Source organism: Chiloscyllium plagiosum, chromosome 23 (genome assembly GCF_004010195.1).
Source record: "Chiloscyllium plagiosum isolate BGI_BamShark_2017 chromosome 23, ASM401019v2, whole genome shotgun sequence".
In the NCBI taxonomy this organism is placed as follows: Eukaryota; Metazoa; Chordata; class Chondrichthyes; order Orectolobiformes; family Hemiscylliidae; genus Chiloscyllium; species Chiloscyllium plagiosum.
This window is the reverse complement of record NC_057732.1, coordinates 42468523-42496390: the sequence shown is the minus strand read 5'-3', so window position 1 is coordinate 42496390 and position 27868 is coordinate 42468523. Positions and strand designations below refer to the sequence as shown.

The 27868-nt window shown below is 41.6% G+C and overlaps 1 protein-coding gene across 11 annotated transcripts in view; it reads right to left on the bottom strand.

Moving 5' to 3' along the window:
* Positions 1 to 27868, bottom strand: part of plxna4 (plexin A4) — a 619179-nt gene that overhangs the window by 312786 nt on the left and 278525 nt on the right. For all 11 annotated transcript variants that reach the window (XM_043714044.1, XM_043714049.1, XM_043714039.1 and 8 more), the window contains exon 4: positions 24803 to 24934. In XM_043714044.1, coding sequence (XP_043569979.1) covers positions 24803 to 24934 — 132 coding nt within the window. The remainder of the gene's footprint in view (positions 1 to 24802; positions 24935 to 27868) is intronic.

The window sequence follows — 27868 nt, the reverse complement described above, 5'->3', positions numbered from 1 at the left end:
AAGACAATAGGACCCCATCTCAACACATCTAAAAGATCCAGAGGCACTATTTCAAAGAAGGGAAGAGAGTTACTGCTATTGTCCTCAGGCGGTATATCTTCTTTTTTAAAGAGATAAATCTTGTCATTATTGATTGCTGCTTGTGGGAGCTTGCTGTGTTCAAATTGGTTGCTGCATTTCCTACATTACACACAATGAACTAATTTCTACATTGGCTGTGCAGCACTTTGCTGCTTGCTGAGATTGTGAAAGGCATTGAATAAACAGAAGTCTTTTTTATCTTATCATTTTCCAAGCACCAATATCAAACCTCAGATACAGCTAACTGCAGATGAGGTACCCAAAAGGCTTTTAACACCTGTGGAAGCCACTGTCTTTGTGACTCAACATCAGGATGAGACGAAATTAGAAAGGGAAAAGAAAAAATGAACCTAAAATATCCAACTCAAACAGAATTACCTATCATTACCGGTAACAACGGCCCCCCAAGGAGGTGAGTGTATTTTTATCTTTGTTATTTATTTTGCTTCTCATGTCTAATCCATTGATCTGTAATCCACAGTTTATGTCGAATCTGCTTCTTTCAGTTTTAAAGCAAGAAAAGGAACAATTGTTGCAGATATCACACAACATCTATCGAAACGGAGATCAAATTTGTTGGGGCCTTCATGTGTCACATGACCAGATACAATATGGCCCACGACAATAAATACAGATGTTGTTTGTTTTGGCCTCCAGTTATTTCATCTCACTTCAAAACTTGAGAGAGATTGGGAACAAAGGCGACAAACACTTGAAGGAGCAGATACACCAGATTGTTACTTACTCCTGGGACTTCACTTGTACGTGTTCTTTCAGGCAGCCTTGTGGGACAGATAAAAATACACGAGCCTGTCTCAAACCATGCGTCATGCTGAATTTTCTAAACCTGATGAAGTGACTGCCACAGATAAAGTCCACAGAGGTTGCTTAATCCTAGATCCATACACGTCTACTCTGACAGCACCTACACCTTAAAGGTATGACCCTTGTTTACAATGGCCTCTGTAACCTCACAACACCCTCCCTGTCTCCTACCCCCTTCAGCCCTGCCACTCTCAGAGATATTATTTCGTGTATCCCTGTCTGCCATCACCAGTCATGGTATCAGTCTCCTCAGCCCATCCAAGTTCTGGAATGTGTGCCTGAGCCACAGCTTCTTTCTCCAAGATGCTCCCTAATACTTAACGTTTTAACCAAGCTTTTGGTCATCATCCTAATACATTGAATTGTATGATGATGCCTCTGCGCTCCATTTTGGAATGCTTTCTTAGGTTAGAAGGCACTACATAAATTAAGTAGTTGCTGATATTTGGCTTCTGTGACTTTAGACTAACTTAGCAGCATGGTGATAGGGAACTCTCCACTGGAAATACAATCGTGGATATTATACGGGTTCAAATGTTAAGCTTGGGGACGATCCAACTTTAATGGTTGTGATCAAATCCTTTGTTTGCATCCATTTTTCATACCGAGCAAGCCAGCAATCTGTATGACACATGGAACAAGCAATTGCTCGGTGACAACTTTCAATAGTGGAGAGGGCTTACTGCAACCCTGCCATTTGGTAACAGTTTGGGGTCACTGAAGAGACAAGACAGAAGGACAGGCAAGAACTTTCATTCCAGAGGAGAGAAAAGAGAATTGCAGGCTGAGCAGGTTGTGTAAATGCAGTTGCTCTAGTGACCAATTTTTGCCATGATTTCAAAAATGTGAAATTGGAGTTTAAACTATGCAATTTGCTCCAGTATGAAGATCAAACATCATCTTTTTCAGCCACCACAAAAAAAACACTTTCTGCCGTGTGCTTTGAACACTTCTACTTTGCAGGAAAGAAACATGAAGGCCTCCTTCCATAAGTAACTGCTAAATCTTGAACTTAAACTGCATCCTGTTATGAACCTGTAATTTTTGCTGAGACCCTATGTGTTATCTGACATTTGTCAGAGAAATGAATGCGGGAAAGGTCACCAAACATCATAAGGCACTTAATTTTCTCGTGTAAGTCCAACAGAAATTATTGGATCCACACAAGAAGCAGCGAGGTGCAGATAAATCTACCACTCTCCCACACAGATTGACAGGTGCTATAGAAACGTCAGCAGCCACAAAGAAATTCTGTTTTATTATCAAGGTTTCATAGCAGTGTTTGCAATCCAGCAACTCATTACAACATCATCATCTGATCAGAAAATAGTGCTGAGAGTTTAGATTAGAATCATTCACACTACCTACTAACAAAAAATTTGCTACATTTCTTTTGAATAAAATGTATACAATATAGCCAAGGCTGTTCTTTTGATTAAACAAAGCAAAAGCTCCACTCACTTTTTTTCCACTTTGATAGTCCCAGGCAGTGTGCGTTCATAAAAGCAAAGCCTACGTTGTGTTAAAACTGGAAACCCCATATACTGTTGCTACTATGGAGTAAAACCTATTTCATTGTCTGATGCTTTTTTTGACTGACTATGGAGTAAAACCTATTTCATTGTCTGATGATTTTTTTGACTGACAGCATTAATGGACAAGGGTCAAGCAAAGCTACCCCTATTAGAGCCTGAAATGAAATTATACCAACTTGGCTCTGAGAGCCTTTGCAAAATGCTAGATCTCTGGAGAATTCAGAGCTGGAATCCAAATGGACCTTTGTTTTTCCAAGGTATTTGGAGTTCTGGAACAGATTCATCCTTTTGAGGCTTGAAGCTAGACCAGAGAGTGGAACAAGAGCCAAAATACATTTCTTTAAATACAAAACAAAATTTGGCCATGGAGGAGAGCAGCGTGCCGTGATCACAGATCCCAAGAGATCTGGTGTGCCAAAAGAATCAAAGAATAAAATCAGAAATGAGGCAGAAAGTAAGTGATTTGGCGCAAAGGCTGGTGAGGAATTTGTGCTTTAAGCTGATCAAAGTTGCAGCAGAACTTGCTCCAAGTTATATGGTGGTGTGAGATCTTTTAGCCTCAAGTGATGTTAATTATCCAGCTGCTGCACATATTTCTGAGTAACCATGGTCTTCCAAACAGGCACTGGCTAATTAAGACTTGAAACTACAGGTAGATCCATCAATCAACCTGTTTGCCTTAGGTTACAACAAAGATGCGTTATTAATGTTCTTCAGAGGTAAAGAATGGGGATTAAAGTTGGGCTGTGGGTCAAGTAGGATGTCATGGGCGTGCACAACCCGGTTCAGCCTGAACAAGCAGCCGGCAATGGAGATACAATGAGCAACAAGGAAAGGAACCCTCTGGTGAGCTTGATCTTCCTCTTCACAGAATCACTTCGAAATAGAAAAAGGCCAGTCAGCCCATTATGTCTGCACCAGTTCTTCAAATGAGCCTCATTACCTAGTGCCAATCTCCTGCCTTTTCCTTCTACCCTTGCACATTAGTTCTATCTAAGTAATCATCCAGTAGCCCAATTCAGTTGAACCTGCCTCCACCGTATTTCCAGGCACAGCATTCCATTCCCTAACTACTTGTATGTGAAAAAGATTTTCTCACATCTCCTATGTTCCTTTTTGCACATCACTTTAAATCTCTGCGCTATTGTTCTTGTTACTTCTACAAACAGAACAATAACAAATCTTTAAAAAAATGCATTAGTTCTCAACTTAACTTATAACTTACATGATAGAATCTGCTGGTATTTACTCCAATATTAGTTGCTTCTCACCCTACTTCAGCTGACTTATTAACAAGCCATTTATTCCCAAATCTCTCATAAACTCATCCAGTGTCCGCATGAATGCATCAACCTCTTCACCTGAATTCCATGTACTAGCAAGTGCCATATTCTCAGCAAGTTTTTCTCAAATTACTCACTGCATAAATTTGTAACCAGGGGATCAGTTAGCTCAGTTGGCTGGTTTGTGACACGAAGTGATGCATCTCAACCTCTGCCCTCACCTGATGCATTGTCACCCTCAGGTAAAACCACCATCAGTAATCTCTCGCTAATGAGACAGCAGCCCTATGGTGTGGTAGGACTATGGTGATACACCTATATTATGACATTGAGTTTTGGGCCACAATTAGAAATATGCTCCAAACAACTACTCGAGCAAATCATTACCTAACTTTGAAAACCTCAGGTCACCTACATACTTCTCTTTTTTTAGGGAAAAGAGTCCATTTAGACTTTTAGCAGCAGATCAGCAGTTTGACACAGGGAGCAGAAGGGAAGTAGGAGACCTGGATTCCAATTCATGTAAAAATAGATCATCAACTTAGCGGCAATGCAAATCTCACTAGTCAAAAATCACTCTGGATGCTGGACCTGCCTCTTTATAGCAAAATATAAAGGGTCAGTGAGATTACTTTGTCTGACCCAATGGATTCAAGAATATTTCTTACAATCATTCCCTAAATTGAGATTGGCGAGGTTCAACACATGCTTTCCTTTCACAAGTTTAGTTCACCTGGAAGAGCTCTTCATTTACAAATAACCAACTGGATATGAATGTCTGCAAGGTAGCTGGATCGTTGGCCTTCCCAGAGTGGAGCTGAGATCCCCAGAAAGTAATCATGAAAACCAGTTCATATATTATCCCACTTGAAGTAAAATTTCCCAGCCAAGCTACTAAGAGCTGCAAACCAATATGCTGTCCATTTAGCTGATATTAAAGGTATGTTGTCTCTTTGGAACACCAGTGGGATAAGTTCAGAAGAGCTAGACCATAAGACCAGAGGACATAAGGGCAGAAGTTGGTGACTCAGCCTATCAAGTCTGCTCTATCATTCAATGGGTTCCAGGTTGATCTGATAACCCGGAGAAAGTGAGGACTGCAGATGCTGGAGATCAGAGCTTAAAAATGTGTTGCTGGAAAAGTGTAGCAGGTCAGGCAGCATCAAAGGAACAGGAGAATTGATCTGATAACCCTCAATGCAACTTTCCCTATAATACTTACTCATTTAAAGCCTATTTCAATGTTGGATATATTTAACAACTCAACCTTGACAGCTCCCTGTTGTAAAGAATTCCACAGATTCCTCTTCATCTCTGTCAGAAATGTGTGATCCCTTTTTCTGAGATTATGCCCTCTGGTCGTAAATTCTCCCACAACTTCTCCCATCCACCCTAATAAGTTCCCTAAGAATCTTGGACATATAAAGTTACCTCTCGTTATTTTAAATCTTAATTTGTGCAGGCCAAATCTACTCAACCTCTCCCCATTAGACAGTCCCTCCCGTAACTGGTGTCAGCCTAATGAATCTTCTCTAGACGACCTCCAATCCCGGTGTATTATTCCAGAGGTAAGGGGATGAAAACTGTTCACAGCATTCCAGCTGTGATCTGTTATAGTTTTACCAAACCCCCCCCCCCCGCCCCCTCTACTTTTATATTTCATTTCCTCTGAAATAAAGTCCAAAGACCTGGGAACAACTTGGCAAGAACGAACATCCCTGCTGTATGAAGGAGTACAGTTCGGAGTTAACCAGCAATGATCAGCAGAAAATACCAGTAATTGTCCTGTAATAGCCCTGAATGGGGCTCTGCTCCTTGTTGCATTGATGAGTGACTGGCTTTGGATTTTGATGAGTAACTTGCTTTCTTTAAACAACAAGAACGCTGCACCGGAGACAAATCATCCTCATGCTGGTAGGTCATTGACCTAAACTCCCACGTAGCATTGCAACCCTACCTGGCTCAAGCATCAGATTAGAAAGTCTGTAACAGATCATTGACTGGATTCCAGCCCCTCTCACAGGCTTAACATCTCAGAACCAACTCACCACCAACATACAAGGTGGGAGACAAGTCTATAATGCATGAGACAAGACTCTTCTGAAGAGGCGTCGTACCGGACTCACACTGTTAACTTTGTTTCACTCTCCACAGGTGACGAGTTTCTCCAGCATTTCCTGTCTCAGATTTCTAGTATCAGCAATATTTTGCTTTTTGTTCAGACAAGCTAGTTTATATGGCTAATCTACAAAGAATGTGAACATCGTAACAGAGTAAAGTGGCTAAATATTGTTCCTTTCATAGAGATCCTCTTTGAGATATTAATGAGTTCTCCATTCAGAACAATTCCTCTCAACTCTCCAGGCAGTTCCTTGTGTAACATCCAGCCAGCTTTGAAGGAGTTCAACTAAATTAGCAAAGAATTCGGCACCGTTTTACTCCACGTGTGCACTTCACTGAGGAATCACACTGGATGGAAGGCGCCTTTCCCACTTTGACAATCAAGTTCATTGCAAGCGTTCATGCTCAGCACTGGTACCAGCTCGGCATAAGATGCCTTCATGTTGCCTTGATGAGGAACTTCAGAGAAAGTTCCCTGCTGCTCTCTTTGACCTTTCCGTCTCTCTCTACTTCTGGAGACTCTCGCTGTAAGAATACCAATTAGTACCAACCACTCCTTTGAAAGTTGCAGAGGCCTTCGATTTATTATTTTTCTATTACAGCAAAGTCTTCCTCCAAACAATAAAATGAAAATACAGTTTGCCTCAAGTTTAAAGGTGGAAGAATAGAAAATAATGGATGTGAAGAATGGAAATAAACAGCCAAAGGGCACAGTTACACTGTACACACCAGTATGTCAAACTCAGAGCCCAAAAGACCCAAGTTATACTGCTGCCTCTGAATTCACACAGCGGGAGTGCAGACACACAAAATTTGAAAGACACGTTATTTAATAAAAACAGATATAGGATCCTGTGATTTATAGAGTCATAGCAATGTACAGCATGGAAACAGACCCTTCCATCCAACTCGTCCATGCCAACCAGATATTCTAAATTAAACTGGTCCCATTTGCCAGCACTTGGCCCATATCCCTCTAAACCCTTCCTATTTATATACCCATCCAGATAACCTTTAAATGGTACCAGCATCCACTACCTCCTCTGGCATCTCATTCCACACACAACCACTGTGTGAAAATATTGCCCCTTAGGCCCCTTTTAAATCTTTCCCCTCTCAACCTAAACCCATGCCCTCTAGTTTTGGACTCGTACACACTGGGAAAAAGACCTTGTCCATTTACCCTATCCATGACCCTCATGATTTTATAAAACTCAACCTCTGATACTCAAGGGAAAATAGGCCCAGCTTATTTCTACATGGACTTCAGTAAGGCATTCAACAAGGTTCCCCTTCAAAGACTGGTTAGCAAGGTTAGATCTCAAGGAATATAAGAAGGGCTAGCCATTTGGATACAGGACTGACTCGAAGGGAGTAGACAAAGAGTGGGTGGTGGAGATTTGTTTTTCAGACTGGAGGCCTGTGACCAGTGGAGTACCACAAGGATCGGGGCTGGTCCATTACTTTTCGTCATTTAAATAAGTTATTTGGATGTGAACATAGGAGGTATAGTTAGTAAGTTTTCAGATAACACCATAATTGGAGGTGTAGTGGACAGCGAAGAAGGTTACCTCAGATTACATACAACGGGATCTTGATCAGATGGGCCAATGGGCTGAGGAGTGGCAGGTGGAATTTAGTTTAGATAACTGCTGCATTTTGGAAGAGTAAATCTTAGCAGGATGTAAACACTTAATGATAAAGAACTGGGGAGTGTTTCTGTACAAAGAGACCTTAGAGTGCAGGGTCATAGCTCCTTGAAAGTAGAGTCGCAGGTAGATAGGATAGTGAAGAAGGCATTTGGTATGCTTTCCTTTATTGGTCAGAGCATTGAGTATAGGAGTTGCGAGGTCATGTTGCGGCTGTATAGGACATTGGTTTGGCCACTTTTGGAATATTGCATGCAATTCTGGTCTCCTTCCAATCGGAAAGATGTTGTGAAACTTGAAAGGGTTCAGAAAAGATTTACAAGGATGCCGGGTTTGGAGGATTTGTACTATAGGGAGAGGTTGAATAGGCTGGGGCTGTTTAACCTGGACCGTCAGAGGCTGAGGGGTGACCTTGTAAAGGTTTATAAAATCATGAGTAAAATGGATAGGATAAGTAGGCTAAGTCTCATCCCTGGAGTGGGGGAATCCAGAACTAGAGAGCATAGGTTTAGGGTGAGAGGGGAAAGATATATAAGGGACCTAAGGGGCAACTTTTTCATGCAGAGGGTGGTGCGTAAATGGAATGAGCTGCCAGAGGAAGTGGTGGAGGCCAGTCTCATTACAACATTTAAAAGGCATTTGGATGGGTATATGAATAGGAAGGGTTTGGAGGGATATAGACCGGGTGCTGTCAAATGGGACTAGATTAGATTGGGATAAATGGTCAGCATGGATAACTATGACCAAGGGTCTGTTTCTGTGCTGTACATCTCCATGACTCTGTGACTCTATTCAGCCTTTTCCAAAGTCCACATCCTCCAACCCCAGCAATTCCTTTGTGAAGCTTTTCTGAACCCTTTCAAGTTTAACAACATCTTTCCTGTAGCGGAACAACCAGAATTGAATGCAGTATTCCAAATAAACAGAAGCATTGAGAGAACAAACAGGGAGGTTGTGACAAATGGATAAGAATCACTGGATGATCCTCAGCAAAAAAACTGCAGTCCCATACAAAACAGGCGGTGGCCATAAGATTCATTCTATCTATCCCAACTCTTTGAAAAGCTGCCTGATTAATCCCACTTTTCTGCCAGTTTCCTATAAATCTTCAAGTTTTTCTCCTCCAAGTATTTATCCAATGCCCTTCCTGAAGTTACTGTGAAGCTGATTCTAGCTTCCTATTAGGCAGAACATTTTAGCTCACAACTCATTATGTCAGAAAATGTCTCAATTCCCCTCTAGTTCTTTAAGAACACTCTGCCATTCAACGAGGTCAGATCTGATCATTCTCAACTCCAATTCCCTGCCTTTTCCCCATAACCCTTGATTTCCATCCTGATTAAGACATTTGTCGATCTCAGACTTGAACATACTTAGTGACCCAGCCTTAACAGCTCTCGGTGGTAAAGAATTCCACAGATTCATGGGAAAGGTAACGTTATCTCAAATGTGTACACTCTAGTTATCAACCCCTGTGTCAATGCAAACAGTTTTGTACTACTTATCAATCAAAATCTCTCAATTTTATCCCTCAACCTCTATTAATATCTCAGTTGCCTCAAGGAGAGGAATCTCAACTTTTATGATCTCGTAACATAACTCAAGTTCATCACTCTCGTACTATTTCAGTAAATCTCCTCGGCAGTCTTTCTCAGCCTTTCACATTCTTCCTGAATTCCAGCCTTTAGAATTGGGCACAATGTTCCAGCTGAGCCCTAACTAATGATTTACAAAGGTTTATTGAACTCTATAACAAATCCAAGACAAAAATTATTTCAAACAATGTTGGGATAACTATCACATATTGTTAAACATCACACAACACCAGGTTATAGTCCAACAGGTTTATTTGGAAGCACTAGCTTTCGGAGCACCGCTCCTTCATCAGGTGGTTGTGAAGAATAATATCGTAAGACACAGAATTTATAGCAAAGATTTACAGTGTGATGCAACTGAAATTATATATTGAAAAAGACCTGGATTATTTGTTAAGTCTCTCATCTTTTAGAATGATCATGCTGGTTTCAGTTTTTTCATATGTAAACCCAGAACCTTTTTTACAAAGTTACATTCTCAAGTGAATTTTAACAATAGGTGCTATCTTAGCCCAGATAATGCATTGAAGGTGTAAGGTGTCCTGTGTGAGACTGTCTGTGCCCCAATGTTCAGACTGATTCTATTTCTAAAAAAGGGACTTAAATAATCTTACATGGATTCATGCAGTTTTTGAGCAAAATAAAATATAATTCTGCAACTATAAATTATTGCATATTCAGCATTGCAAACTGTGTTTGGAAACATTCCTGAGGTGCTATTGCACAAGGTCACACCACACCACTGCAGATCCTCACACCACCACTCCCACCACTTGTTGTCCAATGCATCTAAGGCCTACATGTTTCCCATAGCAACTGTGAAGTAAAGACTCTTCAGTTATTCAATTGGAAGATGCTTGACCATCAACCACCCTTTCCTCCCCTTTCCCAATTTTTTTTTAACCAGCAAGGAGAAGTGGTCAAAGAAGAAAAGCATTTCTTTTTAAGAAAACATTGATTTTTCTCCCTGGCATCACTCACAGCCTGCAGGTGAACTTTCTTTCTAATTCCTAGAGATTCCAGGAGACAAAACCATTCACATTGTGAACAAACAGATTCTAGTGTATTCAGAACCAAGTATGTCGCAGAGTCCATCAAAACTGCAACAGGGGAAAATATAACTTCACGCTCAAAGCTTACTACTTTGTGACCATACTTGTGCCTGTGTTCAAGTTAGTGTTGGAACACTGACCAAAAATAACTTAGGTTCATGCAGCACCTCTAAACACAATGAACAAGTGCCCAAAGGAGGGTCAGACAATGGGTTGACATTGAAATTGATTAAGAGACAAATTAAAAACCAGCAGGGAAGATGAACAAAAGGTCAGTAAGTGAGTAAGCTTCGAGGACCAAGTTAAAGGAGGTTAGATATTTGGAGAGGATTAGGAAATGAATTTCAGAGCTTAAGGTTCTGTCTACAGAAGGCACAGGCGACAGCAGTGGGCTGATAAAAATTGGGGTCGCATAACAGGAGGCCAGGTTAAAGACAGGATATAAATGTTAGTTCTTGTTAGACATGAAGCTTATGAAAACCCAGCCAAAAGGGATTCAATGTCTGTTGCTACAGGATACCGACTACATTCAGGCCCAGGCCAGTGACGCCTGGAGAAAGGAGCACTCCCATGAAATATGACTAACTTTGTTCCCTTCGACCGTAAAATGGATAACAGATTCCGCAAGGGAAACTCTATACAATTTATGCTCCTGTTTCAGGCCTGGACAGATACTTTAACTGAATTTTACACCAATTCAACAAGATACATGGCAGAGAGTGCAGTCTACTTAGGGCCTGAGGCTATCAAGCAAATGCAATTACATCCATCACGTGAACTCATCTCCTCTTTTAACTGGATTTGCTTCTACTCTGCTGTTATGTTGGAAGGCACATAAACAGATCAAAACTAATTCAAGAACATGTTTCATCAAGCCTCCAGGCCCTTTCAAAACACAAACGTTTCTTTGCTGGAGCAGTAAACCCATTTTTCTGCTGCAATATTATTGATGCGCCATAGATTGAAATTTGAATGGAAATGAAATTGCTGTTAACCCTTTAAAGCTTGAGGGCAGTTCAGAGGTGGTCAGCCCAGTCTCAACTCCCATTCTTAAAGAATCCATGCAGGAGTTCTGATGGGGATGGTAGAGGGTGAGGGAGTGCAACAGGGTGGAAATTAGACATAAATAGATTTGGTTAGTAGGCAGCTCAGGTAGAGAGCACTGCTTCGTGAGAAATGAGAAATGGGATATAAACGTGGAAGAGAGAAGGGAAATGAAATGGAATTGGTAGGAAGGGAAATGATGGAGAAGATAAAAGTTGATAAAGATGAGGTGCAAATGCTTAAGAGGTTTGGAGAAGGCAAGAGAACTTGGGAGAGGGCCACAGAGTTAAATTATTCTGTGTTTGATTATGAGAGTCTATTTACTGTTGATACTCAATGTGCTCAGAAGCATTGCATGTTATGACACAGAATGAGGTCCTTCAACCCATCATGACTGTGCCAACAAAAATAGAAATGAGAAAGGAGAGTAAACAATGTGCCCATTCTACTTCCAGCATCCAGCGTCTGCCTTGCAGGTTACAGTCAGGGGCCTATCCAGGTTAAGTCAGGGTGTGCACTCAACAGAAGTAACTAAACAGCAGTTTCTGGAAGTAAAGAGCTGTAAACATGGAGCTGGCATTTTTAACCATGTCCACGATAAAAAGAATATACAAAAATGTCAAAGCATTATATCAACATAGGGAGACAGAGTGACAGCATTTGGGATACTCTGAAAATGCCTGATAATAGTTTGGGAAGAGTTGCAGTGATCAAAAACAAACAGCTCTAACAAGGTAGTCAAATTTGTTTGTGTTTCATTCTTATAAGCACTTGCGATCCAAAAATGGTAAAATCTGAGAGGTTGATGCAGTTTCCAACATGAAAACTTTTAGAACCATCACCTTATGTAATGTAAATCTGCAATGAAATCAGCACATCGATGATGAATGGAAAAGCCTTTCACAAAGTAAAATTGCCAGAGTCTTACCAGGTTACAGAGCTGGTATCTCAATAGAAACTGAGACAACTGGTGGTGGTTTAACCTGAGGTTCACCACACCTCAGGCGAGGGGAGAAGCTAGGAAGGTAGAAGCTTCACGGTAACTGAATCGACATTATTGGCATCACCCTAAATTGCAAAGCCAAGATAGCTCACCCATCCCAGGCTTTCAAGATAATTCATTTTAAATATTAATTTTATAAAAAAAAGAAAAATCTTAAAATAAATGCAGCAGTGACTCCCTGTGAGTTCAAGTCAGGTCTACTCTCTGAGTGACAGTGATTGGATAAGTCAATTCCTTTTCTGTACTGGAATTGCTTCTTTTAGCCAGTGAAGTGTTTTAGATACTATGGTTGATTTCAATACTTTGGACAGGAGAACGAAAATTGAGAATTCCAACCCCTCAACAAAAATGAAGACTTGCATTTATGTTGCACTATTGACGACTAACAGATGTCTCATAGCACTTGACAGCCAATGAAGTACATTAGAAAGTTAAGTCAATGTTGCAATGCAGGAAGCACAGCAGTCAATTTGGACAATGAAAACTCCCACAACCAGCAATGTGATGACCACAATCTTCCTTATGGTGTTGATTGAAGGGAAAATATTGGCCAGGATGTAGGAAAAACTCCCATTCTTCTTCAAAATATTGTCAAAAGATCTTTGACATGTACCCAAGCAGGCAGACAGACAGACCTTGATTTAGCTTCACATTGGAAACATGGCACCTCAAATAGCACAGTACTCCAAGTTCAGCTTTGAAGAAAATAACCCAACTTTATCCTGTCTCGCTTCACAGCTGATATACTCCATCCCAGGCACCATCTTGGTAAATCACCTCTGCATCTCTTCTAGTGCAATCTCAGCCTAACTGAACTTCGTTACAGCTCTAAAATGACCTCCCTGCTTTTATAGTGTATGACACAACTAATAAAGTTGAATAGGAGAAAGTGAGGTCTGCAGATGCTGGAGATCAGAGTCGAGAGTGTGGTGTGGTTCAGCACCACACTCTCGACTCTGATAACGTCAAGTGTCCTGCCTTCTTAACTACTCTAGTAACCTGTCCTGCCATTTGCAGGGATCTGTCGACAAGCACCCCAAGGTTCCTCTGAGTTTCCTAATCTTTTGCCATTCGTTGCTTGCTCCCACTGGTCGAGCTGTCCCACCATTTCAATAGGAGATTGTTGCAGCAGTTTCTAACCTCTGGACCAAAAGTTCTGGGTTCAAGTCCTTACCAGGATTTGTTGACCATGGAAGGTAGATTCATGATGCATTTCAGCAGGGTAATAATCAATCCTTCCACCACTGCCCAACATTCCCCAAAAAATAAAATGTGAGAGGACGTACTAAAAAGAAGTGGACTTTCTACTTCAACCTCACTTAGACACCCAGGCAGAACATTCTCCTTGGCCAAGGGCTCTTGACTCCAAATGCCAATGAGTAGGGATTTATTAACAGTTATGATTGCAGTTCCTTACAGGGTTCTCAGAACCTCTTAAAGCACTTTATAGCCAATGGTTCTCTTTGAACTTATTGACTGCTGTCACACAAGCATAAACCAACTGGTGCACAGAGAACTCCCACAAGTAATAAGTGAACAACTGAGCAGGTAAACGCTTGGTGGGAAACATTTTTTTTGAAAAATGGTGACTCTATCATGACAGAACTGCATGGCTGTTAGTGCCACAGAATCCATTTGCGACCACTTGGGAATTTGCAACTAATTCCTGAATGTGACAACAATGTAGCACACCCTCGGTAAGGTGCTGAGTTGCTGCTGCGAATGGTCTTCTGAAGCCCACAGTGAGATGTGAACCCAGAATTCTAACGCTGTGACAGAGCTTTTCTGAGTTGGGAGTCAACAGAGGAAGGGAAAATGAGGGGGGGGGGGGGGGGGGAGCAGATGCAGCACTTTGAAATTTCCTGTTTGCATGAACTGAATTGTACACAACCATGTCCCAATTGTGTCAGAGGACTTCACAATTCCTTTGTGACCATCACTTGGAGATTGTCAGATTATCCTACTGTTTATTATCCCGTCTATAGGAGTGACTTGTTCAATGCGAACACAAAGTGTTCATGCACAAACAACCTAATGATGTTACAGAAGAAAGTCTACAGTTCTTCCACTGAACCTTCTTGCAATTATATTTTGCTCTCTTTTTATTCAATGAACTGACTAATCAACTATAATAATCAATAGGGAGGTTGTCACAATTTTAAATCATAAGCTTTTAAGAACGAGACAGTTCTAAACGGGTCTCTGTGGACTCATTTCTAATTAAAGGAATCTAACTCGCACAGCCCCTGCAAGCAGGCTTAGGGGCAGGAAGAATTGCTGTTGCTTGTTCCTCTCTCAACATTCATGCAAAGCTCCCCACACCACAGCTACATGGCACCAAGGTTTTAGACAGACTTTAAAGCATTCTCTGACCTTGACGTTCTCCCAGACATAACCACTATAAAATCCGGCTGGCTAATTACATGGCTTTTAACATTCCAAAACAAGTAGTCCTAATGCCTCTCAAATCAGCCTACTTTTAACACCAATCCCACCCCACAACCATCACCCCAGATCCCTCAAAAAGCCCATCCTGACTAAAACCAGGTAGTCATGTGTGACCTTCTCAAAGTTCTGCTGTTGTGTTTGATCAAAGATGCAAGATTCCTGTGGCATATTGAATTCAAAGGTTAAGCTCCACAGTTGTATAGCAAAAGAAATCTCCCAGCTGTACAGATCTCACTTTTCTCTGTCCAGAAAAGACATGGATTTAAGACGAAAACTAAGATTCTCCAAAGCACATAATCCCAGTAGATAAGGGCAACAATACTATGTAGGAGGGAGAGGGAAGAAATCTGATTAATTTAGCAGTCCCTCGCTGATCTTCTGCCTCACCTCTCTGTTCTTAACATCTGCTTGAACAAGATCCAATATTGTAACGTGTGCAATGCATGTGCTCTGTACAATGTTGTAATTGTATAAAACAAAGCATCTGCCTTCCCACTGGTTTAACTGTTTGACAATTTGGAGATAGTTCACTTAATAGGTTCTGTAAAGAGTCACACGGCATAGCAGACCATTTGGCCAGCCCATTCACGTGCCAGCCCATTCAAAGAGCTGTAACAATGAGCCCCGTTGCCTTCTCTTTTTCAAAGCAGCTCTACCATTTCTATTTATCTTTTCAAGAATACTTCTAATCCCCTTTTCAAACTTACTGTTGAATCTTCCTCACACCACCCTTTCAGATGACTGAGAAGATCCATTCAACCCTCCAGACCCACCAATTCAGACTGACAGCTTTGCACACTCTGCACCCCCTGGAGAGTCTGAGGTCCAACAGGTGAAGCAGTCAGTTCTGCCAGTACACACTTCACGACATGAGGACAGAACTTTTCCCCTGATTTCACATAATCCACTAGCTTTTATGATGTGTCCCAAGGCAATCTCGCGTCCTCTGTGGCATATTGAAAGGGAGATCTCACTGCTATGATCTATCAGATGTGAGAGGCAAGAAAGGTGCAGAGGGAAGTTGTTTAAAACTCCAAGCAGGGTTTAGCAAGGCCTAATTCCACCAGTGTATGAGCGCACATTGTAAACAACTGTCGACATAGACTACTCTTTTACTAGCTCTTTATTCACTTTTGCTAAATTAAGCAACAGTCCAGTAACAGTGGGACACTTATTTAAATCCGAAGTGGTCACCACCTAGGCCACTCCACGTTTCAGCTTGCACTTTATACGCTTCTTGCTTGTCAAGGCAACTCTGTGTTGAGGGAAGAATGAACAAACAGACAGCGAGGCTGTCATTTATAGTCTACTTGCTACCATTTCTCAATGACGTTTTGACAGAGGATGCTCATTTCTGTTTCAGCAGCAAGGACACGGGAGTGCCCAGCACAAAGCCAGGCCTTCATGTTCAGCTGCTCACAACAGTACAATACAGCTTCTTTTCTCTTCACTACTCTGGTCGGCAAGGCAAGCTCCCACACAGTGGTGACTCTGAGCGTACCAGAAGCTAAGGAACCTCACAATAGAGAAATACCTGCACTTTCTCAGCAGAGTTCCCAAGGAGATCAAGCTGGCCTTCATTTACTGTGCTGCCAAATGTGACTTTTGAATAGAAACAACTTACTGTGGTGTCAATAGATCACTGCCTCACAAGCAAGAAAACTCCTGCCTGTAAACTTGCACCAAACACAACAATTCTGTTTAATGAGAATATAAAATAGGATTGCTCCACAGTGGCTCAGTAAACGGACCCAGATGGTGTGGCATTGAGCCATATAAGTTGGGATATATAGATAGCAGGAAAGACCCAGGCACTTATTTAATCCCTGGCCTGTGCTGAGGTAGCTGTTTTCAGGCAGAATAACCATGGAACAGGAGAGTGCAGATAGGTTAGTAAACTGAAAATCACAGGGATTCATAAGGGATCCTAATTAACTTCTCTTGGCATTCCAACATCATTCCTCAGAGGTTCTTCACAGCTTTTTCTGTATTTTGTGCTTAATGTCTACTGTTCAGACTTTGTAACCAATTTCTGATCCAATGCTGCATTTTACGTTTGATTTCTCTGGCTTTTGATTGAATTAGAATTTGCCTTCTATGTGAGGCTTGTAAAAAACCTGCTGAGTATTGTGATGAACTATAAGATTAGCAACATCTGTGCGACCCGTAACCTTGCTGAAAGAAAGTGAGAAAAGGCCAGATATTCCATTTAAGAATATGATGATGAGGAGCAACAGCAGTAAATCCAGGCCCTTGAGCCCCTTCCACCATTCCAAATGATCATGGCTGATCTCATCCAAACCTCAACCCCATTCTCCTGTATACTGTACTCTCCACAAGCCTGTAACTCATTATTACATAAAAATCTGTCTATATCCTGGCATCCACTGTACTCTAGGGGTAATGAATTCCAAAGAGTCACAACCCTTTGATAGAAGTAATGCCTCCTCATCTCTGTTTTCAATCTTCCACCCCTTAGCCTAAAATTATCAACCCTCATTCTAACTGACTTCACAAGACTTAACTGCTCAATATCTACTTTAGTGACTTATATACCTCAATTGGATTTTCCCTCATTCATAGAACATAGACCATAAAACATAGAACAATACAGCTTTGGAACAGACTCTTCGGCCCAGGATTTTGTGCCAAACATGATGCCTAATTAAGCAAATCCCTTCTGCCTGCCCATGGTCCATATTTATCCATTCCTTAAATATTCATGTGCTTACCTAAAAACCCCTTAAACGCCCCAATCGTACCTGCCTTCACCATCACCCCTGGCAGCACCTTCGAGACATCTACCACTCTCTGTGTAACAAACTTGCCCTCACATCTCTTTTGAACTTTCTCCCTCTTAGCTTAAATACACACCCTCTAGCATTAGACATAAAGTTAACATAACATTCTACTAAACTCTAACATGTATAATTCTTAACTGCTCAATTTGTCCTCGTAAAACAAAGCCTTTCATCTCTGGAATTAATCAAGTGAACCTTCTGTGAACTGTCTCCAATGTAAATACATCCTTCATCAAGTATGGGGACCAAAGCTGTATACAGAGCCCTAGATGTGGTCTCATCAATGCCTCGTACAGTTGCAACAATCTTTCCCTACTTTTATATTTATTTCTTTTAGCAATAAATGTCCAAATACCATTTCTGTGCTCCATTTCTCCAAAATCCCACTTCTTATTCAATTGTTGGTATGTCCTTTAGCCTACTGTGTCAAACAGCTTCCAATTATTGATCCAAACCAAGTGGCGCTGTGATTGCTCGATTCCGATATTTCATCCACTTTGAACCTTTTTAGTTGCTTCTCGTTGTGGGATGCATCCCCAGTGGCCAGTAATCCTTTCACAACCACAGCTAGTTCCACACAAATTTTCCTTCATTACAATTCATGATAACTCAAGCAAAAATACTTGTTAACCCTTATTCTTCCTGACTTATTAAATACCTTACCTCGCTAACTGCTAGAATATTTGGTACAGCTAGCATCCGCCTCATTGGTAAGTATAGCAGAGAAAACACATACTTAGGTATTTTAGACATTTCATCTTCTTCAGTTTCTGTATTCCTGTACCATACAACATTGCAAAAATGTCTTATTGTTCTTTACAAGTTATTCTGCAGTCTTATCACTTGGATTTGCTCTGTACCATTCATATCTTCCCAACAGCTCCTACCTTCTCTCAAAGGTAATTGACTTGTGTCACCATGGTTACTTGGAATGCTAAAGTGAAAGGTGGTAAACACCATCATGGTTACAATGGCCATTAACGATTGTGTACCTGCTGCATCTCTGCAGTTCCACGGAGTCACAAACCTACAATGTTTCCATCAGCCTTTTCACAACAATGGGAAATCTTCTTACCCTTCCCAAAGCCTCAAAACAATGACTGATCTTAAATATTCCTCGAAATCACATTTCAAAGAACCATGGAAAATGAGTTTATCATTGAACTTGGGTGCTCACCCTTCTCATCCACAAAAGGACAATGAAGACTAATTCTCATCAATTCTCTCATCACCCCAGTGGCCAATCATTAGATCTAAGTTTTCAAATTTTCTCTGCATTTCCCCAAATAAAGTGATTTAGAATGGATCCTTCTCTGGGGATATGTTTTCAAATGAGAATTTCCAATACTGTCCCCCTACATCGTCCCATTTACCTACTCACAGTTTTGCCCAACTGACATGAATTTGACTTCAACAATGATTATTAGTATGCTGTGTGCTTCCTTTCATATTCACACCTCACACAGGGGTTATTAGATCTGGAGTAAGAGGCTTGGTTGTTTCTTTTTGCTCCATACCATCGCTTTCCAAATACCCTCAACAACTGCCCCACCTTAAGCATCATAAGAGCTGTTGCAGCCCTCCCACTGAGTGAATTTGACATTGCATCTATCATATTTGACAGTCAGTAACTCACTTCTCAACTCCTGCGTGTTGGAGCACTCTTGATTTGTCTAGATGAGAGCAGCACTAACACTCAAAAAAAACCTGACAGCAACCAGGACCAAGCAGCCCTTTCAAGAGCACAACACTGACCTTCTTAAATTTTCAATGCTTCCATCATTACACTTTGTGATAGCAGTGTGTACAGTCTACAAGGTGCACTGCAACCACTCTATTGACAGCACCTTCCAAGCTATCATACCAAGGGCAGCAGATGGATGGGAGCACCATCACTGCAGGTTTCCCTCCAAGTCACAAGGCTCTCTGACTTGGAACCATATTTCTGTTCTTTCACTGTTACTGGGTCAAACTCCAGGAATGTCCCTTATCAAACAGCACTGTGGGCATCCCTGCATTGGACAACCACACTCATCTACAGTAGCAACTCACCACAAACCTCTCAAGAGCATAGGGATGGGCAATAAGCATTGGTTTTCCCTCTAGCTCACACACAAATAAATAAAAAGGAATAATAAGCAATAAACGATGTCCTAACATAAGATCTAGGAGCAGGAGTAGGCTATCTGGCCCTTCAAGCCTGCTCCACCATTCAAAAAGATCATGGCTGATCTATGCATGGACTCAGCTCCATTCACCTGCCCGATCACTCCATCCCCTAAATCCTTTACTCTTCAAAAGTCTATATCATCCAACAAGGTAACCTCAACTGCTTCACTGGGCAGGGAATTCCAATCGTCTCAATTCCGGAATCAACTTAGCTTAGACAGTTCTGAAGAAGAGTCCGATTGAAGTTGTAACGTTAACTCTGTTTGTCTCTCCACAGTTGCTGCGAGACCTGATGAGTTTCTCCAGCACTTTTTGATTTTATTTCAGGTCTCCATAACCTGCAGTAGTTTGCGTCTGTGATTTCTCAACATCACATTCCCAAGTCGAGGCCGCTTCATCAGAACTCCAGGTCAAACTGGAAAATGACTAGTGGATTGTATCAAGTGCATGTTTTAAAAAGTAAGCTTAAGGAGACAATCAGAAATAGCTCTGCAGGGCGGCACGGTGGCACAGTGGTTAGCACTGCTGCCTCACATCGCCAGAGACTTGGGTTCAATTCCCACCTCAGGCAACTGTCTGTGTGGAGTTTGCACATTCTCCCCGTGTCTGCGTGGGTTTCCTCCAGGTGCTCCGGTTTCCTCCCACAATCCAAAAATGTGCAGGTTAGGTGAATTGGCTATGCTAAATTGCCCATAGTGTTAGGTGTAGGGGAATGGGTCTGGGTGGGTTGCGCTTCAGCAGGTCGGTGTGGACTTGTTGGGCCGAGGGGCCTGTTTCCACACTGTAACTAATCTAATCTAAAAGTGTCAGTGGGTGCTTTCCCAATATGTGCTGATGGCGAACCAAGTTCCTTGTTGCCAACTGTCAGGTCTCCAGGAATTGGGGATGAATCTCCAGGAGACTGCTTGATTAAAACTGGGGTGGACAAAGTTAAAAATCACACAACACCAGACTTTAGTCCAACAGGTTTATTTGGAATCACTAGCTTTCAGAGCGCTGCTCCTTCATCATATGACATTCTGCTCCACAACCACCTGATGAAGGAGCAGCGCTATAGTCTGGTGTTGTGTGATTTTCTTAACTGTGATTAAAACCAGGGTTCAAACCATCAAAATGTGTTTAAAAAAATGATGCTGATGCTCTCATTTTCATTGAGCAGCATTTGTGTCTTGGTGTTCCAAAGAAACAGGAAAGTGGACGATTCTGAAAGCATTAATATGGAGAATTGCCATAAGCACCACCCACAGTGATGATGTAATACGGACTTGTGAGCAGAATAGAACAGCACGTGGAAGGAGACCGACCTAACGTGGTCCTCCTTAAAGTCTCAAATGTCTATCATTTTTGATGAAACCTGTAGATATTGCATTAACATGCAATACATTATGTTTTGTCAACTCCAAGAGACCCTTCCAGTCAGAGCAGATACTATTCCACTTGAGGAAGCAGTTTCCTACATTAAATGAGGAGCAACATTCATCATGGTGAGCAACGTCACTGTGTAATGATCTGACATGCTGATACAACATGGGGGCAGCAGTGAAATTGCAAATAAGCAGTGGAGAGTTGGTTTTCAGGTTGCAGTTAGCAGTCATTAGAGATGGAGATTACGTGAGAAACCTCCAGGAATAAGACATGAACTGGTAACATAACCAACACGCATATGGGGAACTGCCCATCACCATACCCCACCCCAAACCCACAGTGTAACTGTATATTCTACCTGTAAACCCGAACATGACCACTGTGCCTTTCACTTCAAAATACATCTCTACACTTTCGGCAGCTAACTGTTCTTCAAATACAGAGGTTGCTGGGAATACAGTGGAGTCTGGCAACCATTTTCAACAGCTATGATCCACACTTGAACAACAGCGTAGATGTTTATACCACCTGCTGTTTGGCAATATCAGCTGAGGGGAAAACGTTGGCCAGGTCACAACAAAAGTGCTAATTGTTTCCCATTGTAATATGAGACACATGCATGGCTCATCTCAATTAATTCAGTCTGATTCAGACTAGCGAGGTGAATCACTCGATATGATCGAATTTGCAGCTAGCAGTCAGCTCTGGCATATCGGCTGTGCTTACTGTTATCATCAAGCGTAATAAAATGCAAATATCTTCCCTTTCATGACAGACACAGGATTGATTACTGACAGACATAAGGCAACAACAAAATGCAACACACCTTTACTTTTGGGCACATGCTTTAAGATGGCAAGTTCTTAGACAGACGATATGCTGTACAGTTCATAAAATCAAATTCATGAAATGTCATGAAATTCTATTCAGAAATTTGATTGATCATGGCTGCCCTGCTCCCACACAAGAAAAATAAAACCACATGAGCTGCCTGGACAAGTGAAGTGACTGAGGAAAACCTGTTTTCACCTGTGGAGTCAAAGGCAGGATTATAGCAGTCTTTTTACATGTTAGGCTCTACAGGATGAGACTGGAAAAGGCTCTTGCTGATACATCTAGCCAATCGTACCCAAAATAATTGTCTCAGCGATTTTTTTGTTCCAGTTAACTGTTGTGTAAGACGGAGAAAAAAATACAGAATTATTTAGAAAACAGGTCTCTTTGTAAAAATGACCTGTTATATTTTATTTCTAATACAGTCTGAACTGCTGCTGCTGCTGTAGATCATTAATAGTTACTGAATTCTTACTTTCGTTATTTACAGGAATTGGAGAGGTCAATATCTATTAGCTATCCTTATTTTTATTCTTGTATGGGATATAGGCATCACAGGGTTGGCTGGCTGGCTGTCAGTTGGAAGGTTAGCCTCTCCATGCAGTGGAGAGTTTCTCTTGAACTGATTGGCCATTTCAGAGGGTAGTTAAGAGTTAGCCACATTGTTGCGAGTCTGGAGTCACATGTCGGCCAGACCGGGTAAGGATGGCCAATTTTCCTTTCTTAAGGGCATTGGTGAGTTTTAAAGGTTACGCGGTTTTCACTCAGACATTTTTTGACTCTCAGTTTTATTGTATTCAAATTTCAACTGCCATTATGGGATCTGAATCCATGTCGCCAGAAAATTCACCAAGGCTCTGGACCACTAGGCCAGAGATATTACCAATACACCACTATCTTGGAAAGATGGCAGTGGATCTCTACAGGCTGTCTGGGGGTAGATGCATCCACAGTGTTGTTAAGGAGGAAGTTCTATGATTTTGATCGAGTGAAAATGAGGAACAGTGACATCGTTCCAAGTCAGGACGGTGGAAGACTTCATCGGAGTGGAGGGTGGTAGAGGCATGGATAAGGGGCTGGGAGATGATAACTTCACAACTGTCTGTATTCCCATGTGTCTGCTATCCTTGTCCTTGTTGTTGGTAAAAGTCACATATCCACACGTTGTTGAGAGAACTGTCTTGGGCAATCACAGTCCTATGTCACTCCAGCACTATGTTGCACGATCCCCGCCCCCAACCCGTCATTACAATGAGTTTAATGCTATTTCTCCCCTTTTTTATTACAGATATATTTATGTTGTTACTGCTGTCCATTTTAATGAGTTCAGGATTAATTGGAGCTCAACCCTACCTCTCCTCAACAGATTTTCTTTCAGTTAGATCAGATGCAATTATGTACTAATTGAGGAGTTGGGTCACAGTGGTGTGCTGATCCAGAGAGATCTTATGAGCTTCATTAAAAGCTTGTACTTTCCCAGAACTCTGACAGACACTGAATGTAAAGCTCCACTGACTCATTCTGTTTCATGTCCTGATATTTACAACAGCCACAGACTGACAACTCCACTCCGACCTTACAAGCTGTGTTATCAAAGCTAAGCACTCTACCAAAGGTGACTTAGTTAAAAATACTCTTGAAAGTGGCCCGGAAATCCAGGCCCATGCAGACAGGACTGGTGACTGCCCTTGTCACTGCCCCTGAAAGGAGCAGCTAGTAATTCCTTTCAGCAAGACAGTGTGACAAGACTGTGAGATGTCAGTGGTGATCTGTCAGAGAAAAGGTCACACTATACTTCATGACTCAGCATTGTTCAAAGGATGATGGCTCCAAGGGCTGTACCCTTGGATTAACACATTCAATCCTGAGCCACTGCGTGGAGAGGCTAACCTTCCAACTGCAAAGAGATTCCACATTGAAACCATAAGGATATGCCAAATGTATGTTTATAAAATAGGCTTGTTACAAGAAGAATGTTTCTCACAGGAAAAGAACAAATAAAAGCTGTTTGGCATTCCATCAGGGCATTTTGGAAACTCATCCCAGTTTCCTATCTCTCTCAATTCATGGTTGACTTCCAACTTGGTGAGAACCACACTGCTTACAATCTATCCCACACTCAACTGTTCTCACCTATAAAAGGCAGTTTTGAAATTGACCACTGCTTTCTCAAGCTGCACTCCTTAAAGTGACCTCAAAATGCTTATCTTCGAGAGAAAGTGAGGGCTGCAGATGCTGGAGATCAGAACTGAAAATGTGTTACTGGAAAAGCGCAGCAGGTCAGGCAGCATCCAAGGAACAGGAGAATCGACGTTTCCGGCATAAGCCCTTCTTCAGGATTCCTGAAGAAGGGCTTATGCCCGAAACGTCGATTCTCCTGTTCCTTGGATGCTGCCTGACCTGCTGCGCTTTTCCAGCAACACATTTTCAGCTCAAAATGCTTATCCTCAAGAATATCACCTGATTCAAAATCCACATGCACACACATACCTCTGACTGGACCATTCACAAATTCATAGAATCTCTACGGTGTGGAAGCAGGCTATTCGGTCCATCCAGTCCATACTGGATTCCCACCCAGACCCAGTCCCCGATCCTATACCTGTAACACTGCATTTCTCATGGCTAAACCACACACCCTGCACCTCCCTGGACACTATGGGCAATTTCCCATGGCCAATCCACCTAACCCGCACATCCTTGGACTGTGGGAGGAAACTGGAGCACCCTGAAGACACTCTCACAGATACAGGGAGAATGCGCAAACTCCACACAGACAGTCACCTGAGGCTGGAATAGAACCGGGGTCCCTGGCACTGTGAGGCAGCAGTGCTAACCACCGTGCTGCCCCATTCAGTGCCTCAAGTGACACCAAACTGAGCTTTACTCCTTAATAAAAAGTGGTGCACACTGCAATTCAAACCTTGGCAATTTTCAGTTCTATTTATACAGTGACACATGTAGCCAGCTTGTAAACATTGCAAGGACAAGTCTTACCTGCTTTTCTGACATGACGTAGAGGTATTGACGGTCCACAGACAATGACATGTCTCGCAGAATGGCACCACTCTCCACAACCTGAATGGTTTCATACTGCAGCGCACCATGGGAAGGCCCATCCACTCGGATCTATGAACAACAGAGAGAGAGAGAGAGAGATAGAAAGAGAGAGATCACTTACTGAACATCTTTCAACTTTTAAAAACTCCTATATTATTCATCATCTACATTCCCCCAAGCTTGTTCTTATTAGACATTTATGTGGTCTTAAGTACAATGTTCACAGTGTTCAGCAGGCTTGATTTTTTTTTGAATTTGGTCCAATTTCCTCTGGATTCTACAGAAAGGAAAAGCAGTTTGATGGAAGCTAGGCAATTCCTGCTTTCTGGGAATTGGTTTTGAAGAGTAAATCTTGATGCTAAGTGCTAGGCAAGCGTTCTGACAGTGCACCTCCAGTAAAAGTCACTGGATAATGTCACATGGTGGCCATGGTGAGGCCAAAGTAATTCCCAACTGAGACCAATTAATGCTACACTGACAAGGGACACATAAGATTCAGTCACACACATGTTGGAGGTGCTACATCACTATTCCTTTAGGAAATACTTTTAGTCGAGTCTTTCATTGCCTTCCTTATTGAAAAACACCTCTCATTTGGAAAAAACATTCTCTGGATGCTGTGATGCATTCAGCATGATTGACATGCCTCACAAATGGGGAAGCATGTGACAACTCAGCAAGAGAGGGGTTTGAACTAAAGCCAAAGGCACCCTCCAGACTTGGGGAACATAAGTTTGAGATACCAGTGCTTCATCCAGCACACCTTTGACCAGATATGAAGAAACAATAGATCATCATACAGCAATGTTGAGTACCACAAGAATATACAAACTCTCAGCAATATTTTCAATAAAGCACAAAATTCATAATTCGCTTGCAATTACTTTGAATGCTCTTGATTCATAAAGTTTTCCAAGACATTATGATGTTAAAGTACAGCTCATCTCTTAGGTTTCTAATCAATTCTATTACAGTTCATCTCTTGCACTGGCAGAAATTCAACTTTAAATTATATCTTCTGCAGGCACATATTACAATCCAGCTTTCATGATCCACGCCAATACAACATCTAAGATGTCATGATAGTTCTAAACTTTCACAACGGCTCCTATTTCAATTATAAGGCAATGATCTATATCGCATTTATCTGTCTGATAAAGGATAATAACTATATCTTTGGTCAATCTAACAATACAGGATATCACCTACATTTAATATCAGCCTTTCACCACAGCTGTTTTGCAATGTCTACACTGAGGCCAATTTTCATTCCTTTGTCATGCTCTTTGTCATTGATGACAATAGAAACTCCAATGAAACATATCAAGGTATGGCTGGTGACAATGGAACTCTATCTCATCAGATATTAGGAGCTTCTGGAACAGAGAGAAGGTAGTGGACTTGGAAGAGGAGTGAGGTAAGTGTACCCTAAATATTGCGTGATGATGGATCCAAGATTGGGACAAGCAAATGAGGTCAACTTTTCAATTTTTGTCTCCCCACAGCCTAATCTCTGAATCGGAAAATTGAGGACTCAGGTACCAATAAACAGACTTGAACGCAAAATCTCGGCTGACCTTACACTCCCCACCGTCCCCTCCCCGCCAATAGAACACTGCACTGTGGGAAGTGCCATCTTTCCAATGAGACATTAAGCCAACACTCTGCTTGGCCCCACAGGGAAGCATAAGCGATTCAGTTGCATTATTTCAAAAAGGAGCATGGAGATTTCCCTGGTGCCTTGGCCAATATCTAGCCCTCAACAAGCATTGCCAACAAAATACAGGTTATCGGGTCATTGTTGCATTGATCTGTGTAGGATCTCCCTGCGGCTACAATGGAGGACTCTCCTTCTCAACCTCTCCCCTCACCTGAGGCCCAACATTAAAATAACATCAGTCATCTCTAACAAGACAGCAGCCCTACAATTTAGTAAGCCTATTTAATTTCGATAGTAAGTATATTTCCAAAGTTTAATTGTAAAACATTCTCAACATCATGAGGTGATGAACAGTGCCGTGCAAATTCTGTGAGAGCATGCTATTACAAATCTCGTCTGAAATTAACAGTCCGTGATTCTCTAACCAGGAGCAGAATTGTGTCAGAAAACGTTAGCCTTTTAGGTTCGAAAAGCCTTTATTCAGGTTTACAGAACCCTCAGCACTACAACAATCTGTGAGCTTGCATTCACTCTCGGTAACGTTCCCATTCCTACCGTAAAAAATCCAAGCTGTTTATTTACGTAAACTATGATGATCACGTTTGTAGGGATATAGCTCATGCTAATGATGGCTGTTATGTACCAACAGGGGTAGGTTTATGTACTTAAGAAGAAAATGAAATGTTTCACAATCCAACATGTTTAGCTGAACGTCAGGTAATTAGTGAGGCAGGAAATTACTGTATTCAACGTCTCTCTTCCCTAGGTCTGTGACTGTTTCCTACTGAGAGGTGAGAATTAAAGGAATCAGTTACCAATAGCATTTGGCACGTTTTTCATTTACTGGCATACGCCCCACTGTGACCACAATCTTTCTAATGCCACTTGCTCCAGATTGTAGAGCCAGGAGTTACTAGTGATTGACACATCACAGTGGGTGGCAAATACACTTGTGTTTGAAAGATCCATTTCTCTCAGAAATAAAGTTTTAACTCCTTGTCTGGGATTGTCCTGGTCAACCTTTGGCCTCTCAACCAACACCACCAAAAATAGATTCACAATCAATTATTTTTTCCATTGCTCCTTGTGGCATCTTGCTTTGACCCATGACTGTTGCATTTACCACCCCCCATCCAAAACACCTACAAGGATACTTCTCCAGGAAATCCTTTGTTGTCAAATGCTTTGGAATAATCAGGGAATATTAAAATGGTTTTATAAATGTAAGATTTCCCTTTACTCTTCTGTTTTACTCTTACGTTTGTTAAGATGTGCTAAATTATTTTGATCTTGTACTCCTGTCGTCTAGAATTGACTCAATATGTGCATGGAGAAGGTGAGGA